The 27,639-nt window shown below is 36.2% G+C and overlaps 1 protein-coding gene across 1 annotated transcript; it reads right to left on the bottom strand.

The window, feature by feature from the left end:
- On the bottom strand, window positions 1-27,639 carry LOC101744618 (very-long-chain 3-oxoacyl-CoA reductase). Its single transcript, XM_004928803.4, has 6 exons — window positions 27,293-27,639; window positions 10,689-10,735; window positions 5,842-5,917; window positions 5,082-5,250; window positions 2,092-2,260; window positions 1-964 (listed from the first exon to the last, which is right to left on the bottom strand). Exons 1-6 carry the CDS (start codon window positions 27,441-27,443, stop codon window positions 635-637), a joined length of 942 nt encoding a protein of 313 aa, XP_004928860.2. The 5' UTR covers window positions 27,444-27,639; the 3' UTR covers window positions 1-634.

Below are 27,639 nucleotides of genomic sequence, written 5' to 3'. Positions count from 1 at the left end.
TGTTCTAAACCAAATTTATTAAACCAACTTAATAGTAAATTACATTCCCAGTGACTAATTACTACACACGTGCTTCACGTAAATGCAAGAATTATGTTAGCTGTCTACATTTTGTTATTGTTGATTTTATTTTTGTATATACAATATTTTTTTTTATTAAATTATACCACCTACCATACCGCTCACTTTTATTTTCATATGATATATTTTTATACGAAACTAAGGGAACGGTAAAGATAAATATTCAATTGTAAATTGCTAGGATTATGAATTCAAAAACTAAATTGTTTTACTATAGAAATTTTAATAAAAATTTACTTGGTGTTTTTTTTATCACTATTATAGCTCATTAAGTATGTGCTAGGTTTCTTTTGAACATTTTTTTTTCAATAGGACGTAATGGCACAAAATTCCTCTCTTGCATATTGTTAATACGTTACAAATAACTTATCTTTGGTTCCACAGAAATTTGTTTAGTCAGTTAGGAAAGAAGAAAGGTGCGATCGAAAATTGTTAATAAAGGGTGTTTTTTTTTTCTAAATTGAAAACGCGAAAGTTTCCTTCTTTGGTTTTACATGGAAGCAGCTGTTATTGTATTAAATTGTGTGATTAGGAAGGGTTTTATAGATAAATTTTACTGCCTCTTGTACTTTTTGAGTAGTTTCCTGCGGCTGTTCTCCATGGATCTGACGACGAGCCAGGTGCCGAAGCTGTTTGCTGTTTCGTAGATGCTGTTCACGATGTTCACGAAGGCCGCGTGGGGCAGGTATCCAGTGTTCCTGGTCGTCGTGCCGACGAGCTTGATCGCCGATTGGACGAAGACCTTGGCCGTGGGCGCGAATAGCGAGCTACGACGAATACCGGACATGTTCGAGCACACGAAACCGGGTAGGATACATTGTACAACGATACCCTTCTTCGAGTACTCCATATCGAGACCCTCCGAGAACTTATCGACGTATGCCTGGAAAAGAGCAAGCCTTTAATTTCTCGACAACACTTCTCGGCGATGGAAACCAAATCGAAGGTTATAATGTTTTCTTTTTAATGCTTAGATGGGTGGACGATCTCACAGCCCACCTGGTGTTAAGTGGTTACTGGAGCCCATAGACATCTACAAAGTAAATGCACCACCCACCTTGAGATATAAGTTCTAAGGTCTCAAGTATAGTTACAACGGCTGCTCCACCCTTCAAACCGAAACGCATTACTGCTTCACGGCAGAAATAAGCAGGGCGGTGGTACCTACCCGCGCCTACGTGACATCTACCTTCCTTGGGTAGATGTCACAGGTGATGGTACAAGATCGGTGAGCCATCATAGGAATGATATGAAAAAGTAGAGATTTCTCCTTTTCATTAGAATCTCAGCTGGTTAATAACTGAGTATCATCTAAAATTATTTATTTTTTCACTTTAATATTTAAATTTCGTTGAAGGCTTACAGTGAACAAATGTTAAGCAAAATAAAAAAAACTTAAACAAAAAGAACGCTTGAGATGAGGCGGTTATTGCGAGTAGTGAGTTAGAGTGTATCATTCCACTTTCATGTTTCATTAATGCTCACGATCATAAGACCAAAGATACACCTACACGCCAATAAGGATAGGACTATGTTTCTAAAATCTATATTACGTCCATACGATGTGATTTGAAGTATGTTAATGCCGAGACCAGTGACCAGATACGTCGACATCACCATGACAACGTCACCACCATTTCGAGGAAGAAGGTTCTAATTTAGTTGTAAGCGGCCGTTTCGCGCTTCAAACTGGAAGGCTACTGGTTATAACCCAAAATTTTAATCAGGTATTTTTCTTTGACGTCAACTCCTTTATCACGAAAGAATTTCGTGGACACATGTTAAGAAAAATAGTACCCATCTGCATGTTTCAAATGCCAATACTGTCGCATTGCTGGATACGAATACATCATGAGTTAAATCCCTTAGGTCATCACGACTAACTACAATTTAATAACCATGAATGATACGCTCGAGTTCCGATCGCCTGCTTGACTTGCAGCTTATTTTAAAAGCCAAACAGAATTATTATTTTCTTTTCCCTACGTCTGTATCAATTAGTGGTCTTACCTTAGTAGCAGCGTAGACAGTCAACAACGGACTCGGTATGATCGAAGATGCAGACCCGATATTGATAACAACGCCCTTTTCTCTCTTCACCATTTCGGGTAAAACGATGCGTGTCATCTTTGTTACAGCGACCACATTAGCTTTGATCAGAGTTGGGATGAGCTTATCCCTAAATAAAAGTAATATCGTATATCGATTATTGAATGGCTATATCTTCCTCCTATTCGTACACTCTTGTCAGAGTGGTCGTGGTCATGCATCAGTCGGATCCTGCGATACCGATGCTCTCGCGATGCGACGCCATGTGGCACGATGTTTCGCAGAGTGAGAGCAAACATTTATGTTGGAGTGAGTAACAGATTTTATGAAGTCGGTCCATCGTGTTGGAGATCGTCCGCGAGATCTTTTGCCCTCGACTTTCCCTTGCACCACCAAACTTATATCAAGGCTATATCTACAGTTGGTCTTTACCAATTGCATTGAAGTAATTGAAATTTCGTTAACCATTTGTGTGTACTTTTAAGATACACTCATTTATAGGTTTTAATTACGTGCTCCCCAAATTTCCCACCTACGTGTATCTGACTTCATGTCCAAGGTGGGAGGTGAAATTAAGGTCGTTATGTCCATAGGCTTTGATAACCATTCTACACCACTGTAATTGTTGTGATTTGTGTAATAAAATAAAATTAAAGATACATATTCACGGTTCCCTACGGTGGGTCTGTGCGACCAGCGTGTTTCCGGAATTCAGATAACCACCGCCTCTATTATGGCTAATGGGTCAGGGCTAATTATACCATAGAGTGTTAAAGTATTGTCACCACAAATTTACCCCTAAATACTGTGGTTATTCGAAATTCCAAGTAAATAGGGTTTAATTGCCATTTGCGATTTTAGTGATTTGCATAAAATGAATGCTAAAAGTTTACATATTCAATTCAAGCAGTGATATATTATTATACTAAAAAATTATATTTTTTAATAAATATTTTTCCTACCTTCATAATAAAGTCGCATAGTAACTATTACTGGTAATTAATTACTCTACTAAAACTTTACTGAAATCAATAGAAATAATATCAAATTCCCTATTTCAATTGAATTCTGCATATATTCTATGCAGTTAACGTCATACGGATTAAATCATTAGTCCCGTGATATTAACTTCTATGCGGCGGAATGTGTTTGTTCTTGTGGTAGGACCTCTTGTGAGCCCGCGCGGGTGGGTACTACCACCCTGCCTATTTCTGCCGTGAAGTAGTAATGCGTTTCGGTTTGAAGGGTGGGGCAGCCCTTGTAACTATACTTGAGACCTTAGAACTTGTATCTCAAGGTGGGTGGCGCATTTACGTTGTGGATGTCTATGGGCTCCAGTAACCACTTAACGCCAGGTGGGCTGTGAGCTCGTCCACCCATCTAAGCAATAAAAAAAAACATATGTATTTCCGGCACTCGTAACACAAGAGAAAATTTAGGGTGACCGTATGTGGACTATTTACGTAGTAATTCCGTACATTTTTTTTTATATTTAGATTAAGATGAAAAGGGTAAACAAGAATCCATCGATTCATATTATTATAACCGATCTAAAATCTAACAATTAAAGTTTCAGTCGAAACTTTACACAGAATTCCTTAAGAGTCTATGAACAGGTTATCTCATTCTAAAATTCGATCTACAATCGAACAATAACCCGTATTTATGACTTTCGAATAACCTATAAATAAACCGGGTGCTTCACAAATAATACCGGTCCGATAGAGCGTCGATAGTTCAAATAACATTTCACTTCGATGGCACTTATTTCATACGACGTGGATATTGGTACACCTGGCGCCCATTGAAAATGGCGCCCAACGTGGTGCGGTTAGGATGCGTTCAATATTCGAAATGCTTCACGCCTCGATATTAACTCGTACGGAAACGACGTCGCCGCATCTATCGAAGCGATTGCTTTTTAGTTGACGTGAAAATTTTTCCAAAACATTTTTCCATCTGACGCTCGGTCCGAATATGGAAAGCTTCGATTAAGCAGTGGCAGCGAATTCATCTCGATTCGAAATTATTTATTCTACAGAATCTATTTCACTCTCGTCTTAAATTAAAACGTACACAAAATAATAAATCGACTGTGTATATTACGAACCACGTCGTGTACTTTAAGCGAATTTATTTTCTCTGTTCAGTGAAAATAACGAAGCAGCACCAACGCCACTCACATTCCGAATTAGTCTTAATGCTTCCCGTGAAAACGATAACGTATTCCAGATACGTCGCCTACAATCCTTATGAATTAAGTATTACGATTTCAGTTTACGTTTGCTATTTGGATTATACTTATGCATATAATAATGTGCTTGTAAGAAAACTTGTTAAAATATCTTCCATAATAACAAGGTTTATTGAGTGATGAACGGTGAATTGTGCTTATGTCTACTACATGAATGACCAGTAATTTCCCCACAATTCGCTGTGCCCTTGATTGTGCTGTGATTAATTACACAATTTAACGAAGTCTACGATTTGTATCTTTCCAAAAATTATTATATTTTTTCCCAATTTAACACATAAATCCTTGTCTAAATCATTTCCCCATAGTACCGTATTTTTGTCGCAAAGTTTAGTTGTTCCCAGCATCGAAAGTTTTGAATAAAGTAAACGATGAAACAACAACTCGAAGCTGTATTGTAGTAACACATTAAAACAGTAAAATTCCTGCACAAGAACCTACTTTGAAATTGAATTGTGAAAATTCGGTAACTTTCAAGCATTTCAATTAATAATAATAAAAAACGAGTGCTTTATTACGAATCAAAAATCACTTATTATTGGTACTGGTAAATTACTATTTAGTAATGCATATCGGCGTTTTTTATAGTCACAGGTATGGAACTAAAGGACATCCTTATTAAGATGTGAATTTCATCGCTCACTTTGATTGAGGCTACACTCAAACTATAAAATGTAGAATATATTTTAATACTCACCACTCTGGCAGGTCCAAGAAATATTCAGGATACGTATAGGAAACTCCGACATTATTGACCAAAGTACCGATTTCCAGGCCAGCAATTTCCTTCTCAATGTTCTCGTAAATCTTATCGTCCTCGCTAAAGTCCGCTTGGATTATCTTCGTGGCTACCTTGTATTCTTTCTCTGGATAAAGTTCACGAGTTTACTACATTATTGTGAATGTTATATATTATAAATAATAGCATTATTAAGGCTTCGTCAAACAGAACGCGTAATTAGCGCGCGTCAGAGCGCTACGCTATGACGCCGAGATGTGTTGTACTACAACGGTATCATACCGTCAAACAGAGCGCCAGCGCTATAGCGCCTATAGCGTATGTTACCATCGTCGACGTCAGTTTAGCGCTCTGACGCGCGCTAATTACGCGTTCTGTTTGACGAAGCCTTAACAACGATTTAATGTACTGAATATTAACGTCGAATGCCAACTCAAAAACCGAACAACACAGCAAGAAAATTGTAGTATAGTATAGTACATAATTAGTGATTTTTTCATATCTTGTATCCGGCTCGATATCACCATCCTTATTTTTTATTTCACTTTGAATGCTGAACAGTAAATATGCCATACAATTGATAAATCGATCTCATATTTTCAGATAACATGGGCTCTTGGTAATATTTAACACTAAGTCATGAAGACCTGTCTAAACAAATTAAAACCTAGAACTGAACAATAGTTTCGATTACAATGAAAACTATTATAGCACTCACCAATTTCTTCAGCTGTTGCTTTTAGTTTATCAAGAGATCGACTGACTAGAACAATGTCACATCCACGGGCGGCTAACTGCAAACAATATAGAAAAAATCAATTTATTTTTCATTCTTTGCCATTCATTGGAAAGAAAAATTCATCAAGAGATCAGTTTTATAGTTTATTCGAAGCGCCAAGCATTTTTAAATCAGACCAGTTAACGATCTTATTGGCAGTCATTCCATTTTATGAATCTGATAGTCGTATTGCCTGACTGATATTCAAAGTTATTGAAATAGTCTGAGTAATGACATACGTAAAAACTTTTTAATTTAATAACTAGCTTTCCGCTCGCAGTTTCGCTAGATTGGTCTAATTTTTATATCGCGTGGTAAAGAAAATATAAAAATATATTATCGAATATCATATTAGGAAATATCAAAATATTTATCTGTCTCTATAGACTCTATACTAAATCTAACTCATCTATATTGAATTTCATAATAATCGGTTCTGAGTTCTGTGGTTTGGGCATAAGAACGCAATAGATATATGTACACAAGTGTTACTCACATATTAATAATATTATTGACTATGTAACTTCTAACAGTTTTACAGTAATTTTCAAAATTAAATATATTGATAATAATTAGTTTGATAAATTTTTTTAACTAAAAAAACCTTTCATTCAGCACCAATATTGATATTTTTGTGTACCTACCTATAAAAAAACTACATTAAAATCCTTTTAGTGGTTCCAAAGATGTGAACGAACAAAAAGAAAACAGATAGACAGACAGAAGTTTTTTTTTTTATTGTCTAGGTGTGTGAACGAGCACACAGCCCACCCGGTGTTAAGTGGTTACTGGAACCCATACATATCTACAACGTAAATGCGCCACACACCTTGAGATAGAAGTTCTAAGGTCTCAGTATAGTTACAACGGCTGCCCCACCCTTCAAACCGAAACGCATTACTGCTTCACGGCAGAAATAGGCGGGGAGGTGGTACCTACCCGTGCGGACTCACAAGAGGTCCTACCACCAGTAATTACGCAAATTATAATTTTGCGGGTTTTGATTTTTATTACACGATGTTATTCCTTCACCGTGGAAGTCAATCGTGAACAATTGTTAAGTACGTATTTCATTAGAAAAATTGGTACCCGCCTGCGGGATTCGAACACCGTTGCATCGCTACGAATGCACCGGACGTTTTATCCTATAGGCCACGACGACTTCAAAAGTATCAAAATCGTTGGTTTATGTTACTCTACAATAGTTACCAGCTTTTCTGTTTTATTACCTTTCTTCAACATATTATTATAGACGCACCAGATTCTATTATTTTGTTAACTTACAAGATTCTACAATTTTTTTATAAATTATGTACTGATTGAGTTTCCACTATTAACATTATGAAGTATAGAATGTATTACAAGATGCTTCACCATATTGTTTATCAAATGTAATTTAGCTTGGTTTGTCAATTGAAGGATCGTAAAACGACGTTTTGCACAAGTATTTTAGGTTAAACTTTACATATTTTACTTAATTACATTTACATAACATTTCGTAAACAGATCAACTTATCTTACAGATGAGAATTACGACTTATAATCAGTGTTAAAGTATTTTTATAAGCTGAACTGAATCGTCTCCCTGCGTGAAAAATAAGGTTGATATCTCAATTCCATTGAAATAACGGGTACTCTATGCTTGAGATTGATATCCTTAATTCACAATCCGTACCTATGGACTCACATTAAGCCCATCTATCAATACTATTAAATGTAGAAATCAATTACAACTAGAAACCGAAAGTAGTTAGGCAGGAAATAATGGAAGCTTACTGTTTGCTTTTCGAAGCAACATAGCCAATTACGCACTCTACTACTGAAGAATTTATAATATTTAAAACCTAGTTTGCAAAAGGTTTTCGCTGAAAAAATACTCTGTAACCATAACGAACTTCATTCAAATATGTATGTAGGTATGTGGCAAAAATGATTACTGTGGATGAGCGCACAGATGCCAGGATGATCTCAAACAATTCCTTACAAGATTGGTTTGGGCATCAAATCAAAACAAATCAAAAAATTTTTATTCAACATAAATGAAAGTACATACTTGTTGAACGTCAAAGAACTACCGCCAATTCACAAAAACTAGCCTCCGTCCTGAGAAGAATTAGCAAGAAACTCAACGGGCATGACTTTTTTTTTTTTAAATATGAATTTTTACAATGAGTATTATAACGTAACAATTACTACAATATTGAAATGCCCGGAGCGAGCAACTCATTCCCACTTTGTGTAATCTTCTAGATAATCATTGACTTTATAGTAAGCTTTATTGCACAGATGTTCTTTAATAGTTTTCTTAAACCTATGTATATGTAGGTTCTGAACATCTTGTGGGATTTTGTTGTATAGGCGCACAGACATCATCATTCAAACACAATTTCATCGTACTAAATCATTTACGCATCATTAAACGAAAGTTCATTACTGAAGAGTGCTTCGAAATAATAAAAATTCGACTGTATTACGATACATTACAGTATCGTATTCAGGCGAGATAGCGCTTGTATATAAAAACATATATGAACACTTCTTATCACGTATTTAATCAAAAAACAGTATCGCAGCTTCAATATTAATATTGTAATGGATCGGATGTTTGTATTAAATGTATGGAAATTAATGACGTATCCGACGAGGCTGAGGGAAGTGTCGCGTTTCATGTTGACGGTTAATACGATTCGTGAATAATGTTTAGAAATTATACACGTCTTTAGAATACTTGAAATTTTGTCGTATCATTATAATTTATGGATTTGTTTGATACATTTTGCGTGTCGAGTAATTGAGAGAGAGAGAGAGAGAGAGAAAGAGAGAGAGAGAGATAGAGAGAGAGAGAGAGAGAGAGAGAGAGAGAGAGAGAGAGAGAGAGAGAGAGAGAGAGAGAGAGAGAGTATTCTTTATTGTACACCAAAAAACAAATCAACAGTGCGATACATTAAACACGAAAAAAAATACAATTGGCGGTCTTATCGCTAAGAGCGATCTCTTCCAGACACACATCAGGTGGACAAGAATCATTTGGAAACTAACTACGCGCGGTGTACCATTCCAGTGAAATACATAATATGTACACATACATACACACATACATATCTCTGTAAATATACATACAATTAATACACAAAGTATTATAATATAATAATAATTATTAAAAATAAAAAAAATAATTAAATGATTAATGAAATAATGGATTCAATTTTTATTGTAATTTACTCAATATTTCTGATTTATGAAGTGGTAATTTGCTTTATTTAGTTTAACTAGCCCCCTTTTGAAATAAAACTGCAAGCGAGTTTGGGGTCCCATCGATAGAGTGAATTATAAATTAGTTTCTTTTTTCGTCATCAAATATTTACTTCATTTATATGTATCTGGTGTAGTGTATATGTCTGATTATTGTGGCTTAGCTAAGAATATCTCGCAAGACAAGGTACATTTTTTTGTTTTTTTTTTGCCTATGCTGATAGCCTTTTTTATTGCTTAGGTTCGTAGACGAGCTCACGGCCCACCTGGTGTTAAGCGGTTACCGGAGCCCATAGACATCTACAACGTAAATGTCGCCACCTACCTTGAGATATAAGTTCTAAAGGTCTCAGTATAGTTACAACGGCTACCCCACCCTTCAAACCGAAACGCATTACTGCTTCACGGCAGAAAAAGGAAGGGGTGGTGGTACCTACTCGTGCGGATTCAATATAAGTTATGATAACATGTTAACTTATAGCAGTAAAAGATTAAAATACACACGTCCTCACAAAATAGAACAGACGACAAAGAGAAGTTGAAATGCAAATTAATGGGGAGAATCTTGATAATATAATAGAATTCCTAAAACAATATTATTAGGGTCGTTATTCCTCTTCAGGACCAGAGGGCACGATTGAATTAAGAAAATTATTATCCAATTAGGAAAGATATAACTTTCTGTACCTAATAACGTTCAACGAATGAGTTAATAAATTTAATTTTGATACCTTCACGTTCAAGGTAATGAAGGAATTTGTTATTTTAATTTATATATTTAAATTAAATTTATTTTATAAAATTAAGAGGTGGGAATTTTCGGTTATCTTTTCAATATAACAATTAATGACACTTTACCGTTGAGAGAGGAAGTCGTGTATTTAAAGGGTTTGCTTCTTCTTCTTCTTCTCAGTCGTATGCACTCTTGGCAGAGTGGTCGTGGTCATCACTTGGGTTTGCTATTGGCTATTAAATGTTTACCAGGGTCCATAGATATTACAACGTGACAGTCGGCACATATCTTGAGCCATGAGGTCGAAGTCTCATTTGTTTTGTATAGCGGCTGTTTCATTTTTCAAACCGAAATGCATTACTATGATCCTTTGCGGCTGAAATAGGTAGAACATGGGTAGAACCGACAGCGGACTGACAATGGGCTTTATATCAGTAAATGTCAATTGGCGATCACAACGCCTTGGCATAATATTCAGGAAATGTTGCTGCCCATTTCCCGGTCAATCGTTTGGTCGCCTTGTATGATACGTGCGAAAAGATATGGTGTGCTACTATTCCAGACTAAGCACCGTACAACCAAATTATGGGATGGCGGTTATTTTGGCAACGCTCGCTGAAATCAAGGTAAGAATCACTGGCCTTAGATAGTCACATTATTACAGGCGGGTAGTGAGCTAGTTTTATCTTCTAGGGCTAAAAGCAAAACTGCGACTTCACTTGTTATTGCATTTTAGTTTGAAAGTTTTTCTCAAAACTACAATACCTCAACGCTTTTAAAATATATGCATGTACATATTTACCTCTTTAGCATATTCTTTTCCGATTCCATCAGTGCATCCAGTCACAACTGTAACAAAACAAGCAAATTTTTATATTTAAAAAAATAATAGATCCTCTCTAGATTTCATCAGTTTCCCAAAAATTTCATTGCTTACGTAGATATTATACGTAGATCCTGAATAAGTTAGCATCTATTGCAATATACAGGCAAGAAATATCTGTGATTAAAATCTATTTATGGTAACTCACTGGGCTGTGCCCTCCACAAGAAAACTGAAGAAGTCTTAAATTTATATATCTTATAGGCAATTAATCTGACATAATTTTAGAGGTTTCGAGACTAAAACGATACAGAAAAAGAAAAAATTATAATGATTTTAGTTATAATTAAAAATTGGAAAGTTGCACGTTGGCGGCGGTTTTATATACATGGGTGCCTTTATAACTGGACAAATTCACAAAAATCTGACTTGAGTAGGCACGTTCGAATAACTAAAAATACCACGAGAAATCCTGGCCATACTTGGGTGGTTAGAAACAGCTCTTTCAGAATTAAGATGCGCAATGCTAGTTTTGTTCTCAAACTTTACAATTTACGCAGTAAAACATATATTATATTATAATGTATTTGGACTCTGATATGTAATATCTTCCGATAGCTCTCAACTAATATTCTCTTTGAATATTTACTTTCTGGCTAGCGATATCAAAACAAGGATATAGATATCACAGGGCTTCAAATATTGATTGGAACATAATTAAAAATACTTTTACAGTTCGATCTCGGGTTTTTTATGGTCATTATTTTATTACCGACGTTTCAAATACTTTACAGTTTTCGTGGTCACTGACGATTCCACGACAGCGGGGTAATAGTACATTGTGCACCAAGGGAGAAGAGTTGGACATACTTCCCTGTACAGCGGAACGAAAACCGAACTTTCGGCGTAGGTAGGAGAAAAAAGTAGTTTTAATTATATCTACGACTCGCTAAAACCGAAGAATTGGAAATGCTTCCGCAGTTTCCGGAGCTATTGACGTTGCTGAAGATCGCATTAGACTGGAAATATTTCTGCAGAAACTGATACTTGGAGGTTGCGACCTTCTATGCTCCTCGGCATACACAGCATTGTATGTATAATTGATTCCAAGTTTGTTTAGAAACGTTGGTTTATCAAAAAGCGTAAAATGTATGTATGTAGACCACTTTTACCGCAAAGTTTGCTGTTTTAAATTTTTTATGAGTCACATACATCACGTTTTCATTATACAGCAGGAGATAAATTACATTCACGCATGATAAATATTATACTTTTGTCACAGAGTACACTGTTAAAATAAAAAATAAAAATGCTAATTAAGTAATCAATATACGAGAGTAACGCAGAACACTTTTTTTTATTATCTGTCAAAATATTTGCGTTATCTTTCAATGATTAGCAGCATTTATTTATTATATTTGTCTAATCTATCGTAATTATCTCAAGGGTCACCCGTAGAAGATCTCTTAAAAAAATTAACACTACCTTTGTAGTTAATTTGTCTATTGCTATCTATAGTATTATATTTTCTTCGTACAAAAATAAATGAGTAATATTGAAACAGTGAAATTAAAATTTGTTTGTTCTGATTAAGTTGACAGTTTTGTGTAAAATTTTTTAGCACTCCAAGGATATTTCCAGGTATCCTATCAACAACATACGTTCGTAGAAATTTTACGAGACCAGCTTTTTTAATAATCATACAGTGAATGGTGAAAGGGACTCACTAGTATGACATAAGAACCGTCAAATAAAAACCAGGTATTACAATGTCTCCTGGATTCATACAGAATTTAATTACTATATTTTTAAATAACTCTACCGCTGTTACTTCTGAACTTGATTCGTTTGAGTGGGTGAAAATAGCATGTATAGAGATTTATGACCGTTTATTGTTTGAAATACCAAGGGTTATATTATTATATATAATTATATTATATTATTTTACAAAGATTCTTCTAGTTCGAATACACTCTTTTGGTGCATTACCCACTATCGTTGAAATCCTTATTTCCAATTATTATATTATAATATTTCAACTTATAATGCTTTGTTATAACAAATTATATTAAAACACACAACAGTATTAACAAAACATGTACAATAATTCGACGAATTAAGTTACATAATCGAGTTTGATGCTGAATCAACAATTTACGTTGATGTGCTCGAATTTGCATAATTTGCATTTGATACTGTTGAACTTACCGTATTCAGTAGGTAAGTACACACACACAACACGGAATTAATATTTATAATAATAATAATAATAAGATGTACTTCGACAGAGCCATACTAACTGACAAAACTATACACAATAATAGGCCAGATATAACTCTAATTGATAAAATAAATAAAGTAGTGCATTTAATAGACATAGCAGTTCCTAACACCAATAATATACAGAAATCAATAGCTGAAAAAGTAAATAAATATACAGAATTAAAGGAAGAAATTTTAAGAATCTGGAAAATGAACAAAGTCTACATTGTACCACTGGTGCTATCCAGTACAGGCGTTATACATAAACACCTACTCCAATCTTTAAAAATATTAGACATAGCAGAGAACACGTACATGACCATGCAAAAAGCCGCAATATTAAACACATGCCGTATAGTCCGTCAATTCTTGCAGGAAGACCTAAATATTCTGCAAGTAGAAAATGAAGCTCACTTGGCTTAGGCCCGTGATCTTCATTATACCGAAATATCTTAAGTATTTCGAGAAACACAATACAAAAATAATATAATAATAATAATGTTTTTATTGCAAGTAACCATGACTCATATAAATTGTTAATAAGACTTAGACCTATGTTAGTAGTTATATTAACATCACAATGAATTACTGTCGTAACATCCCATGGGAGATGGCACCACAGCGACCCATGTATACACAGTCCAGCTTGCTTGCGATCATGCTCAGGATACTGTTGGAGCTGGCCCTCACTCTGCTTACCAGAGATGCACACCTCTTACGCATGGTAGCGTAAAAACAATCTATGTGCGCGTCTGCAAACATATATACCTATTGTATCCAATTTAATATTATTATGTCATCAAACCTCATTTTTCCCCTACGGATGGATGGTTCTGATAGTTCCTTTGGACATTATAACCATAAAAACCAAATGGACCCTTAGTTTGCCTCGCCTAACAACATCGATAAATAAAAGACATGTCGAGAGTAAACGTACGCTTAATGATAAAAATGTGCTTAATGTCAAAAATATTAGAAAAATTATTTTCGAATTAATTAACTACACAATAAATTGATATTTGAAAAAAAGATATAACTAATTTGATTTAACAATATGTGTGTTTGTTTCTAGTAACTTCTAATCATAAATCAGCTATATACTTTTATTGTTTAGATAACTAAAGAAATTTTACTGTACGCATATAAACTTTTACCGTGCAGGCCTTTCTCGCCAAACCAGTCTCGTTACAAAATAGGCTCACAGCAAAAACGACATTGAATGTATTGCGTTAAACGTTATATTTCCTTGAACTTGGCCTTAGCTTAGGTGAAAGTCATTGCCGGGCGACTCGAAACGAATTGACGTAGAGATTGTGACGCACATTGCGGCTCGTAAAAATCGCAAGATCGACAGTAGTTAAGTAAGCACTATTTAAAGTCTCACTTGAACTGAACTGTGATAAAAAAGTCGTCGTGGCCTAGAGGATAAGACGTCCGGTGCATTCGTGTTGAGCAATGCACCGATGTTCGAATCCCGCAGACGGGTACCAATTTTTCTAATGAAATACGTACTTAACAAATGTTCATGATTGACTTCCACGGTGAAGGAATAACATCGTGCAATGAAAATCAAACCCGCAAAATTATAATTTGCGTAATTACTGGTGGTAGGACCTCTTGTGAGTCCGCACGGTTAGGTACCACCGCCCCGCCTATTTCTGCCGTGAAGCAGTAATGCGTTTCGGTTTGAAGGGTGGGGCAGCCGTTGTGACTATACTGTGAGACCTTAGAACTGTATCTCAAGGTGGGTGGCGCATTTACGTTGTAGATGTCTATGGGCTCCAGTAACCACTTAACATCAGGTGGGCTGTGAGCTTGTCCACACATCTAAGCAATAAAAAAATATAATAAAAATCTGTTATAGTACGAGTATTTAGTACCTAAGCACCGTGGAGGGAAGTTCATTTCAGAGTGAGACGATACGGTGCAAAAGGTATTAAAACTGTGTAGAAAACGAAAATTTAAAAAATACCGTTACCATAAAAGTAAATCTATTATGAAGGTAGCATGTGAATTGTGTTCTCAAATGCTAACATGTAATTAATTAGTTTTGTAAATTATTTTTCAGTCAATTTATTTAGATAAATAATCACTTCATAATCTCTTCAAACAAATCAGTAGATAATACACTCTGTATTATCATTCAAGCACATACGAATTTCGAAAATGCAAATTAACTTTCAGCCTAAATACAAGCTCATTACACAGAAAAATATCAGGGACTCGTTTGGACTTGAACTTGACTATGAATTTGTTGACATAAAATCGCGTTTAGGCAAGCGTCAAGCATAGAGAAAATCAATACATGCCTGAAAACTTCTATGGTCGAATACATTATCTTGCTCTAACTTGTCCGAGATCACTATTGATTTGAGTTTTTTAAAGTACAACTATGATACTTTAACTGTATCACAATTTATACAGCATTTAGAAAAAAATAAATTGGGAACATCCAAGCGGTCGAAATCAACCACTTTGGGAATCCCTGCTCTAGACCAAAGAACTTTACAGATAATTTGATTCCAAGTGCTTACTGGAACATAATACCGCCTAGCTACCACCTACTTCAACTTTCAAAACAAAGCGTATGATAGCTCAGATCAGAAATAGGCAGAATAGCGGTACCTACGGAAGCGAGTTAAAACTTAATCAGTAAAAAAAACAGTTCCAGTCTACAGTAGAAATAATAAAATAAAAATAATTTGTTAGGCAGTGGCTTTGCTCTGCTCCTGGCATTGCTGAAGTCCACGGCAACCGATTACCATCAGGTGGGCCGTGTACTCATCTGCCTACAAGGCAAATATATATATACAGTCAAAACCGTTTACTGCGACATCGTTTAATACAACATGCCGGTTATAATAACCAAGAACAAAGGTCCCGGCTGAATGCCATATGACCGCCTTATTAAAAATATTGCTTTCTACGACATTGGTAATAACGACATACCTCATAAAACGACCACATTTAACTAATATTTCGGAGAATTAGATCTGTTAGAACGACCAGCTAAGCTGTATTGTAAACAATTTGAATAGGTATCCACATTTGTCTTCAGTGGCTTTTAAAATCAGGAAAGAAAACAATAGGATTTAGTTTAGTGTAGGGTCTTTTCTAATTCTTAGAAACAAAACACGTGCATGCGGTAGTCAAAGCCCGCTTCTTCATATCTCTTCAGTTAGTTTGTTACTTAACTATACACAAGACGCACCAAAACTTTGTGGAGTTATTCGTGAAACTTTCAAAATGTCGCAAAGAAAAATAAAACAAATTAATATTGAAGAAAAATCGCGTATTATATAAATATATTTTTCCAATAATTCCCTATCGATTTGTTTGTACTTGCACGATACACATTAAACATCACCGGTTGTTACGGCTATCGGTTTTTACGACTGAATATGCGCAGTCCCTTCGATGTCGTTATAACAGATTTTGACTGTATATACTATAGAGCGTCCGTATCTTTGTACCAAAACGTGACCTCACGCCGTAAAAGCACTAATGACCATACCAACATACCTCACAACGATGATAAAGACGAAAAAGACCAAACTTTCTAATGTAGCGGTATGTTACTACGGATACTTAGCTTACTTCCCGTAGGACCTCTCTCGTAAACACACGTTTGTGGTCGAGACTTTGTAGGTACATAAACCGAAAGTTAAAGTACACTGTACAATGTTACGTTTCTTAGTTAAGACCAGAGACAAAGTTATATCACACTGACGCTACTTAAAATAATTGACAATTTTGAGTGTACGTCAGTGAGTCTCAACCTTTTTTTTTGTTGCGGTACATATTAAGCGATTCCAAAATTTGGCGGCACACAAAAAAAAAAGATAAAAATTATTTACTTAAGTACTACAACACACTGCATAAATATTTTATCAAAAAATTTTAATATACGAAATAAACTAAAATATACTATAATTTTTTTTTGTGGATTTAAATATATATTCATGTTTAAAATATTTTTCTTTTAAAATGATATAATTTTATAATATTAACATTATTAAGTAAAAAGTCAAATCAAAATAATTTAACATAACTCAACCCACACAGTAGAACAGATCTTCCAACGCGCTTGAAGGAGGCACAGTCCCCAAGATACTGGCTACGTTGCCTCGTTGGACAGCCAGACTCACTCTCTGTGCAAAGTACCAGCCAGCCTTAGCATCATGTGTAACCTCCTTCAAGCGTTTGGAGATTTCTGTTAAAAAATTCTTTGCTTCAGGGCCCCAACGGCCCATCGTCTCAACCGCGAAAGGCAAAAAAGAATAAGAAGACCCCAAACCCGAATACTTCCGCTTTTTTGTAATTTCTGCTGAAGCTGCAGCTGAACCGGGGCGGGACGAAGTACCATCTAAATGACAGGGAGCCACAGTATCCACACAAGTAGCATCCCATACCAGGCACCTACCAACTGACCATGGAATCAGCGTGACTCCATCGGGCCTTTTCCCATCTGACCTCAAAATTCCGATGGGTTCCAAGACAGCCGGAACATTGACTGTAGTGAGCGCCCTTCTTATCATATCATTTAAAGACGCGTGTCTTGGAATGCGCCCAGCGCTTTTCTGGCACGAGAGTCCGTGATGTCCAAGCTCATTGACGTACTCGCCACAGACACAAAAATGTGGTACGTTAATATGGGCCCCCAACCGTAAGCCAATAGCTAGCGAGAGAGCGTTGTTGTCCAACAACGTGCCTGTATTGGACGATGGATAGGCTTGAAGCCAGTAACTTGATTCCTTTTCGGTAACGGCGCGAAAACGAGCAATGTCCACGCTGTTATCATATGACTGTAGTAACCGTTGCTGTATTCGTTGACAAAGCGGAGTGTCCCAAAGACGCTGCAAATGCGGTAAAGTAGGAAAATCCGCCTGACACAAAGACTGCCAGGCCGATCCAGCCTCCGACACACCCACAATCTCTACGGAACCCATACAAGGGTTGAGAACATTACCGACTATGAGACAGGAGGCGTGTGCAGAAGCAAGAAAGGCCGGCAACGCAACAGCTGATGCTTTACGTACGCCGATACCACCAAAACGTACTGGCAGGACACATTGTTCCCAAGAGAGGTCATCCAAATTACAATTAATTATTTTGCACAGAACACCTTTTATCATTTCATCCAAAGAATTAAGTTTATTATTATGTTTCCATAAGAAAGAACATCTTAACACATATGTAAATTTAGGTACGAATAGACAGTGTCTTATAATGAACAAAGCCATATGAGAGTTAATTTCAAATAAATTGTTGGAACACTGAGAAAATTTATCAATCTGCTCATCAATATACGCGTCGATCGATCCATCCAAAATGGGAGCACCCAGCAACATCAGAGAATTCTCATCAACAACTTTTATGTTGGGCGCTGCGGTATTAAACTTTGCAAAAACTTCAGAAACTGGTACGGAACAACAAGAGGCATTGATAAAAAGCTCACACTTAGCAAAATTGAGCTCTAAACCCAAACCCAAAGCAGATTTTAGATATTCTAAATCCCTTAAGACCGTGGAAATGTCCCCTCCCAATGTTCCGTCATCCAGATACCATAAATTTAGGCTGGACTTCAGCTCCCTCAAAACTGGATGTATTCCCAAACTAAAAATCGCCGGACCGAGTGGATCGCCTTGTTGACAACCCGTCGCTGATTCCACAAGGTTCTCCTTATAAACCAGCTTAGATGGATTACCATAGCATTGATAAAGGTAAGGGTAGATAGATGGTATGTGTTCCTTCACTTCTTTAAGAAAAGCATTCCTATCGATACAATTAAATGCATTTTTTAAATCCACCTTCACCAATACTTCGGCACCACCCCCCTTAAGAAAGGTGCGAGCCGCATGTACCGCAGCTTCACAGCCGCCCTTTGTACCGACGCCCAACTGTATCGGCCGGAACATCCCACTCAATATCGGCAGAACCTCTTTGCAGCAAAGCTTGGATACAATGCGGCGCAGTGTACCGCCAACAGCGATAGGCCTAATACCGCCATCTCTCTTCATCAAAGTACACAAATTCGCTCCATACAAAATATCAGCGATACTGTCAGGTACACTTCCCGCCAGCATTAAATTAACAAGCGAGACTATACTTTTAAGTAAAGACCGCCCGACATCACCAGCAGAAACATTGATTAAATCCTTGAAATGCTGCGGGGATAGACCATCCAGTCCGCCTGCTGAACCGTTTTTAAAAGATGTAATTGTGGTGAGAACGTCATCAAGAGACACACGAGGCAAAGTTGTGGAAGACTGTGGTGGCGGCACATTAACAGGTGTTAAAGGTGCAGGATGTTTCGACTTCAACGCCAGAAGAGTGTCGGCATTATTCGGAGCTAGAGAATCTGATGAAAATAATAGTTGTGAGGCACCCTTTAAATCTCCATCACTCACTTTCCCCTCAATTTTTGCAACTTTATTAAATGGACGCTGTTGCTTGTCATTATTTACCCCATCATCCAACAAAGTCTTAATGGAATTATTCTTACAATTATCCTTAATTTTTTTAGTAAGTGAATGGGAGTTATTGCTCTGTTTATCTACATGCAAAATTCTATATGCAAATGATAAAAGATCCTCCCAACTTGTGACATTATTGTCATGCAAAACTTGATCAATGTTTTTTTTAAGTTCCTCGGCCACCATAACCCTGGCTCCACGAGGAACTCGTTTATATATATATTCGAAATATCACTAAAGCCACTAAAATCAGACTTGTAAGAGCGCTGGTCTTCCCCATTTTTCTTTATGCTGCTGAGACCTGGACATTGAGAGAAAGTGAGAAAAAGAGGATAGATGCTCTCGAAATGTGGTGCTGGAGAAGAATGCTGCAAATATCGTGGACAGAGTTCAGAACGAATCAGTCAATTCTACAGGAACTCGGCATCAAGCAGCGACTATCCTCCATCGTTCAGGGTCGCATTCTCACTTTCTTCGGGCATGTGTCGCGGCGAGGTGACGACTCAGTTGAGCGCCTTGTGGTGCAGGGCATGATAGAGGGTACAAGACCGCGCGGCAGATCACCGTTACAATGGACCGACCAAATAAAGGCAGCTCTAAACGGTCCCGTTAACGAGTGCACAAGAAGGGCCGCGGTACGCGAGGAATGGCGACGTCTGGTGAAGCGCACCACCAACCCAAGTGTTGACCACGACCACTCTGCCAAGAGTGCATACGACTGAGAAGAAGAAGTATATATTTGCAAAATTTGACGGCACACAAAAGTGCCGCAGAACAGTGGTTGAGAATCACTGAGTGTACGTCATAAAAAAATATTAACGAAAAGGTCCTTACTTTGCAGTGCAATTTACGTGCATGATACGTGAGGCGACATTCTTAATATTTTTTAATGTTTAAATATATAAAATATAAAGTTTGCAAGTTGTTCAATATACTTTTGAGAAATAAACCCGTGAACATCACACCTTTCGGTACTATTGACAATTGAGTCGACTATTATCAAAGCCGGCAATCTGACTTTTGGACAATGATTGGTAAATCAGAAAAACGAATTATTGACTTTGTATTCCATTGGCAGTCATAAAACTCTTCGGAACGACATCTTAGATAAATAACAGGTGAAGTATTAACCTTTATTTAATGCAGGTTTTGAACCGTATTCTTTGAAGGAGACGATTATATTCAAATCAATCTGTATTGACATATCAATAAATTTTTTTTGTCCAACTGCACAGATTGCCACCTTTGATAATAGACGACTCAATTATCAGTACGTATCACTAATGCTAATCTAAAAATTGAAATTCAAAGTATACAAAACCGACGAATGAACTTTGGTCGTAATTAATGAAAACGAAGCGTATTCGTGTCAAAGTCCGAACCGAACGTAAATGTATATTATGTTAATATAATTATCGGTATTGTTTTCACAGTTAACAAAGTGGTATTTAATAAAAATCCATTTTAAATTTAATGAATTTAATGAGTAATTTATGCATATTTCATACTCATTTTAATACGCGAGCAAACAATATGGTTGATTCAATGTGTGAGGTGGTAACCTGTCTTATTAGTGCAAAATGGCTACGATATTCATAAGTGCATATGAGAGATGTATATTAAGAAGCAGCATAGATGTAAAAAAGTTTAAGGTTATATGAAAGTTTGTTTGTCAGTCAAACATGTCCAAAGGGAGAACAAAAATATCAGCTGTAGCTCGTACTGAAAGTCAATATAGCATTTTTTTTTATTTATTGCTTAGATGGATGGACGAGCTCATAGCCCACTTGATGTTAAGTGGTTACTGGAGCCCATAGACATCTACGACGTAAATGCGCCACCCACCTCGAGATATAAGTTCTAAGGTCTCAGTATAGTTACAACGGCTACTCCACCCTTCGAACCGAAACGCATTACTGCTTCACGGCGGAAATAGGCAGGGTGGTGGTACCTACCCGTGCGGACCCCCAATAGGTCCTACCACTAGTCCTACCACCTAGCATTTCCCTAGATTCTTCCTTGAATTTGAAATTAGTCTATCCGTTCGTCAATTTTAACGTAAAGTTTAAAATCGCATTTATCGTGGCTCGCCGGAGGTGGTAACAGTTTTGTACAACAAGTGTCATTAAACTAATCGTAATCAACTAGTCATCATAAATATTGTCACTGAAAATTTGGGTTATATTTTTGGCAACATTTTTTTTAAAAGTGTATGTTTTTAATTACGAATAGTATATTTTTAAAATTCGTAATATGATCACTTAATTCTTAAAAAAAAAAACATGTCTCCACAATTGAGCCCCTCAAGTAAGTTCTTTCTTCTGTGATAGACATACAACACATACAAGACAAAGATAAGTAGGCACCTAGGTCCAAGATGGCTAATATATTTGACATTATAGTATGTATTTTATTTCATCTGTAAATTTACGTGAAAAATTGTGGGGAGGTCATGATCCACTTTTTTTATTTTTTTATTTTAGGATTGAAGGATTACTGGTAGCCCGGAGGCCTTTCCAGTTTCACCAGGACAAGTTGATCCACTATCGGGGTAAGGATCAACAAAGATATTTCTTTTAAGAAGAAGTAAGTTACTGGTGGTAGGACCTCTTGAGAGTCCGCGCGGGTAGGTACCACCGCCCCGCCTATTTCTGCCGTGAAGCAGTAATGCGTTTCGGTTTGAAGGGTGGGGCAGCCGTTGTAACTATACCTGAGACCTTAGAACTTATGTCTCAAGGTGGGTGGCGCATTTACGCTGTAGATGTCTATGGGCTCCAGTAACCCCTTAACACCAGGTGGGTTATGATCTCGTCCACCCATCTAAGCCATAAGAAAAAAAAAGTAAGAAGAATCCCCCTGCCCGTTGGACCGATGACTTGCGGCGATATGCTGGGAGAGATTGAATGCGGAAGGCGGAGGATCGTTCATTGTGGCGGACTATGGGAGAGGCCTATATCCAGCAGTGGAGAGATACAGGCTGATGATGATGATAAGAATTTTCTTATACATCGAACGGATATATTAAAATTTAGTTCATTTGCACTATAGTAGGATTATAGGTTTTGCACTCAAATATCGAAGTAGAGTAATTTCTATAACTAAGAAAATAAATAAAGTATTAAGTTTATTACTGAAAACATGACCTTCCACATCCCCACATCTTTAAGTAAGATTAATAAAATTGTATTGTAATTAAACAATGTATTATTGTCACAAACCTGTTTTGTACAAAATTAAATTTAATTAAGCAATTAGGAATAGCCGGTTTATTTAAAAACAGTCTGAAATTTAACACAGATAATGTTAAATACCCGTTTATCTAATATATAAAACCTTGTGTCACGGTGTGCGTGATTGAACTCCTCCGAAACGGCTCGACCGATTTTTGTGAATCTTAGCGTGCATATCGGCCAGGGTATAGAATCGGACAACATCTATTTTTCATCCCCCTAAATGTTAAGAGTGGTCCAACCCCTAAATATATTTTTTTATTGTTTTTTTTTCTACACTAGAATTTCCCTAGAAATCTTATTTAAGTAAGGCAACACAACGTTTGCCGGGTCAGCTAGTAGTCATATAAATACGTATCGCATACATATTTACCTAATATCTACGATCAATGTTAATAATAAATTAATTACTGTCTGCATCCCCGCGATACCAATTCGTTTGTAAATTCAGCGAAGCACCACTCTTGCTAGGGCAGATCTTAGAAAAGTTGCCCAGGCTGAGCCCCGTGAGCTCACCTATACGCTTGGTGAAACTAGCATATCCTCTCGAGGCTACTAGTCATTGTAGACCAAAAAAGACTGTATCACCATCATATACCAAATATACTGATTGCCAACGGGACTTTTCCGACGAAATAGTGATCAAGACCAAGAATTAGTTCAACGAGACGATCGAAATTGGTCTCAGAATCATTCAAGTACTTAGTATTATTTTGGTTTTAATGAGTGTTCTGTTTAAGACTACTTTTAATTGTCAATATAATTTTGTCAACGTTTCGAATTTCTTAGTTTTCCTGGTTCACCGACGACTAACGCGTTTTTGGTCAACGTTCGAATATTTTGCTAGCTGCTGTCTATTTTTACTGGCGGTAGGACCTCTTGTGAGTCTGCGCGGGTGGGTACCACCACCCTGCCTATTTCTGCCGTGAAGCAGGGTTTATATCTCAAGGTGGGTGGCGCATTTACGTTGTGGATGTCTATGGGCTCCAGTAACCACTTAACACCAGGTGGGCTGTGAGATCGTCCACCCAACTAAGCAATAACACTAAAAAAATTTTTCGCATGAACAAAAAATGTAGATTTTTCACATAGATCGAACTAATAGTGGTATTAGGTTTGTTTGAACTTAGCTTTTCGCCTTTACGATATAGTCATATTCGGATTTTAATTTCAAAGCTTTTTTTTATTGTTTAATAGTCAATGACGAACTTTAGTGGTGTTAATTTCAAAAATTATATTAAACTAGCGACCCGCCCTCGCTTCGCTTCGGAAACATTAAAACAAATATGAAACAAAAAAAAAATTTAAAAAAAAATTAAAAAAAGTAGCATGTTCATCAGGGACAATGTCGGCTTCTAAAGGAAAAAGAATTTTTCAAATCGGTCCAGTAGTTTCGGAGCCTATTCGAAACAAACAAACAAACAAATCTTTATAATATTAGTATAGAAAAGACAAATCATTTATGTAATTATCTCCTCTGCGTGTCAACCGATTAATATCTTTACTAAACAAATAATCTTATTAGGTGACAAATAAAAGAGAAAAAGTAATACCTATAACGAATTTGAATTCAATCGGCAAACACGTCTTGTCAATGTTAGCGCAATTACACATATCCGAGAGAAAAAAAAGGATGAGGTTGCTACTAAAAATAAACGTATACTATTATTATACATCCCAATAGTGTAGTGCAAGGCATGCCCAATACTGTCACGCCGGTAAGAGTATCTATCGCCGAATAGCCGAACGAATATCGAAGGATCTAGTGACATCTAGAACACTCGAGAAGTTTAACGCCATCTATTATCAGATAGCGGAAACACACATCGAAAATACTCGACTTGTGAGGAATGTTCTCGACAATTCTAGGGATTTAGTATCGGCCATAAAAGCATTGCAGAGATGGCACGCAGTTAGTTAGTAATCGAACTACTCGAAGTGAAACAGCGAACGGATCACCTGAAGCGAAGCAGAAGAAGTGAATTAAGAATTTTAAAGTGTTCTGTGAGTGTTCTAGGTGCTGATACAATGTTAACTTGTAATTCGGTAGAGTTTCATTTATCCCGAACCCCAGCGCGTAACAATACTAATGAAATAAACAACACCAAAAACAAAATAATTATGACTAAAGTATTTTTCGAGGTTAAATAAACGACTATTCTTTGCTTACGAAAAAAAATTCAATTTAATAATTAAAAAATTACGCAGTTCGCTTTCCAAAAAAAATCTTGAACGCTTAAAATTTAAATTAACAATAGATTTAGAATATGTATTATTATAATATATGGTAATATTAAAAAGTTTTTTATTTAGTATTGCCTTAAACAAAATAGTACTAAAGAGAATACAATGTTTATCAAAATTTCAACCTTTTCTTTTTTATTACATTTAATACACATTCGGGAATTAAGGGTTGTTTAGAAAGTAATGTCGTGTTCTTTTTTCATTTTCACACTTGAGTAGAGTCCGCTATGTAAGTCCGCTAAGTATATTTTTTTCGTATTCCTTTTTAATAACTACGTTCTGATGGTCCTTCGAGTCTAATCGAATTGATTTATTATGATCCTAATCGGGCCTTACAATCTATCATTAGTTCAGTATGTATAACTTAAAAAATGAATTGACTGTTAGTGGGATAGTTGCCTTATATTTAATTAAAAATGAAGCCAGATAGTTACGAGTATACTCTTTACTTCTCCTTGGAGGACCCGAAATTTGTTGAGAACATCGTAACATCGTATTCACAGGAAGAATAAATACTCCTTGTAAGCCACACAAGGAGTATTTATTCCTATTCCAATTACAGAAATGTATTCCTATTACAGAAAATACGTCAAAGTTAAGTTAATTTTTAATTTAAAATTAATTTCATACTAATTCGCAACGACGCCATGTTTGACGCCTAATTAAATTAAATTAAGGAAGGAGTCAAAAAACATTGTCGGTATTTGTATATATTAATACGTAAAATTATTTAATATATTAAGTATCGAAATACCTTTTTTTTTAATATAAGGAAGGAAGGCAAAGTGTTTAAAAATGGATGTACTTTACCTTAATTATAGATAGATATATTAAGTATAACAAATTAATAGGTGATTAAAAAAGTAAGTACCTACGTGTATCGCGGCTCTTCTTGTTTTAAACTCGTACAAAATATATACATTTTTATAGGGAAATAGGTACAAGAATTGGAAACTCATTATAATATTCACTATCCATATTTGGTATTGCTCTTATTCGGTTCTAAAGAATTGTTTTAATTTCGATAGGAAAATATTAATCCGTACGTGCTTAGTGCGAGTTTTTTCTAACGTTCTCGATAGCGTAAAAGTTAACCCAAATCTGTATGCAGTTGGAACAGCGCCCCTAGTCGCAAACGTAGGTAAAAGTTCCAACTCCATACAAATTTGAGTTACTTAATTTTTACGCAGTCGCAAAAAACTCGCACTAAGCACACTGTATGCTTAAATCAGATATCTGAGTGAGAGATAGTAAGTGAGAAAAAAATATTAATTATAATTAGAAGGTTCGAAATGAAAAGTTACGGTTAAGCTTTAGCGTGATGCGTCAACGAACAAAATTAAAAATAGAAGTGATCTGAATTCAAACACACTCCAATGTGTTTAATGAGGTAAAGTAGTGTTTTGTGTGTATATATATATGTGTGTGTTTGGTACTATGTACTGTTACATTTACTCAATAGTAAAAGTAAAAAGGTTCAATAACCTGACTACTGTTACCCCTTTTTTTTAACGCTGGGGATTCCATTTACGGATACCCGGTCGAGGGGGACCGGGTTATGTCGGACTCCGGCGCCTCCTGAGAGGAAGAAGGGGAGAAGAGAAGGACCGAGGTCCTCCACCTTCCCCAATTTCTCACAGGAGACTATAAGGTACGCCTTGAAAAAGGCGCATGAGGCACTTGCCCTGCAGAACTGACTACCGACTAAACCCCATCGAGCTCCATCACACCGACTACACGAAACTTACAGTACCGCAGTGCGCGCCGAAAAACTACTGTTAGCCTTAAAACATCATAAAAATAAGTTTCTATTCCATTTTAAGATTACAGTAATCTTTACCTTTTGATATCGTATTGGCACAAAATAAACGAGCTCAATATTCATTACTGTCCGTAGATTTATGTTTATTTATTTATTTTCTATTCGACCCGTGATTACTTTGCGGCAGATTCTACCAAGCAGAAAGTCCCAATGTGGACTGACGAATCAAAACGCCAACAATCAGTGCGTCTATTCATTATAATTTAAATGAATTAAATCGTATACTGATCAAAGCAATTCCATGAAGTACCAGTCATCGTGTTTTTAAAATTAGAATATAATAAAAGAATATACTATAGTAAAAATACAGAATAGTACAGAACACAAAAGTTCACAAAACACAGGAAATAGTTTTACATAATTTGATAGAACCCGCCATTAAAATATGTAACTGCATCAATGAAATGTCATTGACCTTTAGCATTGAGAATCTCACACAACAAGATTTCACTTTCCTTAATACGCTTTTATCAGTATAGTAGAAAGTGACTGGCGTTTAACGACTGTTTACAGCTTAAAAGTGCTGCAAGAATATTAATAAGTACTTACGTGCCCATTTCCCTTTGGACTTGAAATCAACACAATGCACTGCAGGTCCAATGGCGTACGTATACAAGAAATGCCACAAGAATTTAAGGCAATAAAAAATAAAAAATGCAACAAATAATATTCCGAGTTTTTCTAGATTCGATAGGGCCATTTTTGTTAAATTAAATGCTTAGTTTTATGTTAAATTAGTTAGAAGAGTGCACTACACGTCACAAGCGCTTGACATTAACCGCGCATGCGCACTAACCGTCGAAGAAAGTAAGCATGCGCACGGAGTGAACGATAGCGAGTGGAGTCGCGAAAAAGCACGAATAGATTAAACTGAACAGCCGAATAAATTGACGAGA

This window comes from Bombyx mori, chromosome 16 (genome assembly GCF_030269925.1).
Source record: "Bombyx mori chromosome 16, ASM3026992v2".
Classification (NCBI taxonomy): Eukaryota; Metazoa; Arthropoda; class Insecta; order Lepidoptera; family Bombycidae; genus Bombyx; species Bombyx mori.
Note: the sequence above shows the minus strand (reverse complement) of the source record. Positions and strands in the feature narration are given on the sequence as shown.

Excerpts from the sequence above, each read along its gene's own strand:
- LOC101744618 (XM_004928803.4), bottom strand. The coding sequence starts at position 27,443 with ATGGCCCTATCGAATCTAGAAAAACTCGGAATATTATTTGTTGCATTT. Across the intron at positions 5,251-5,841 it reads AGCAACAGCTGAAGAAATTG|AGAAAGAATACAAGGTAGCC; the intron begins GTGAGTGCTATA and ends AACTTTATCCAG. Across the intron at positions 2,261-5,081 it reads TTCTTGGACCTGCCAGAGTG|GGATAAGCTCATCCCAACTC; the intron begins GTGAGTATTAAA and ends ACTTTTATTTAG.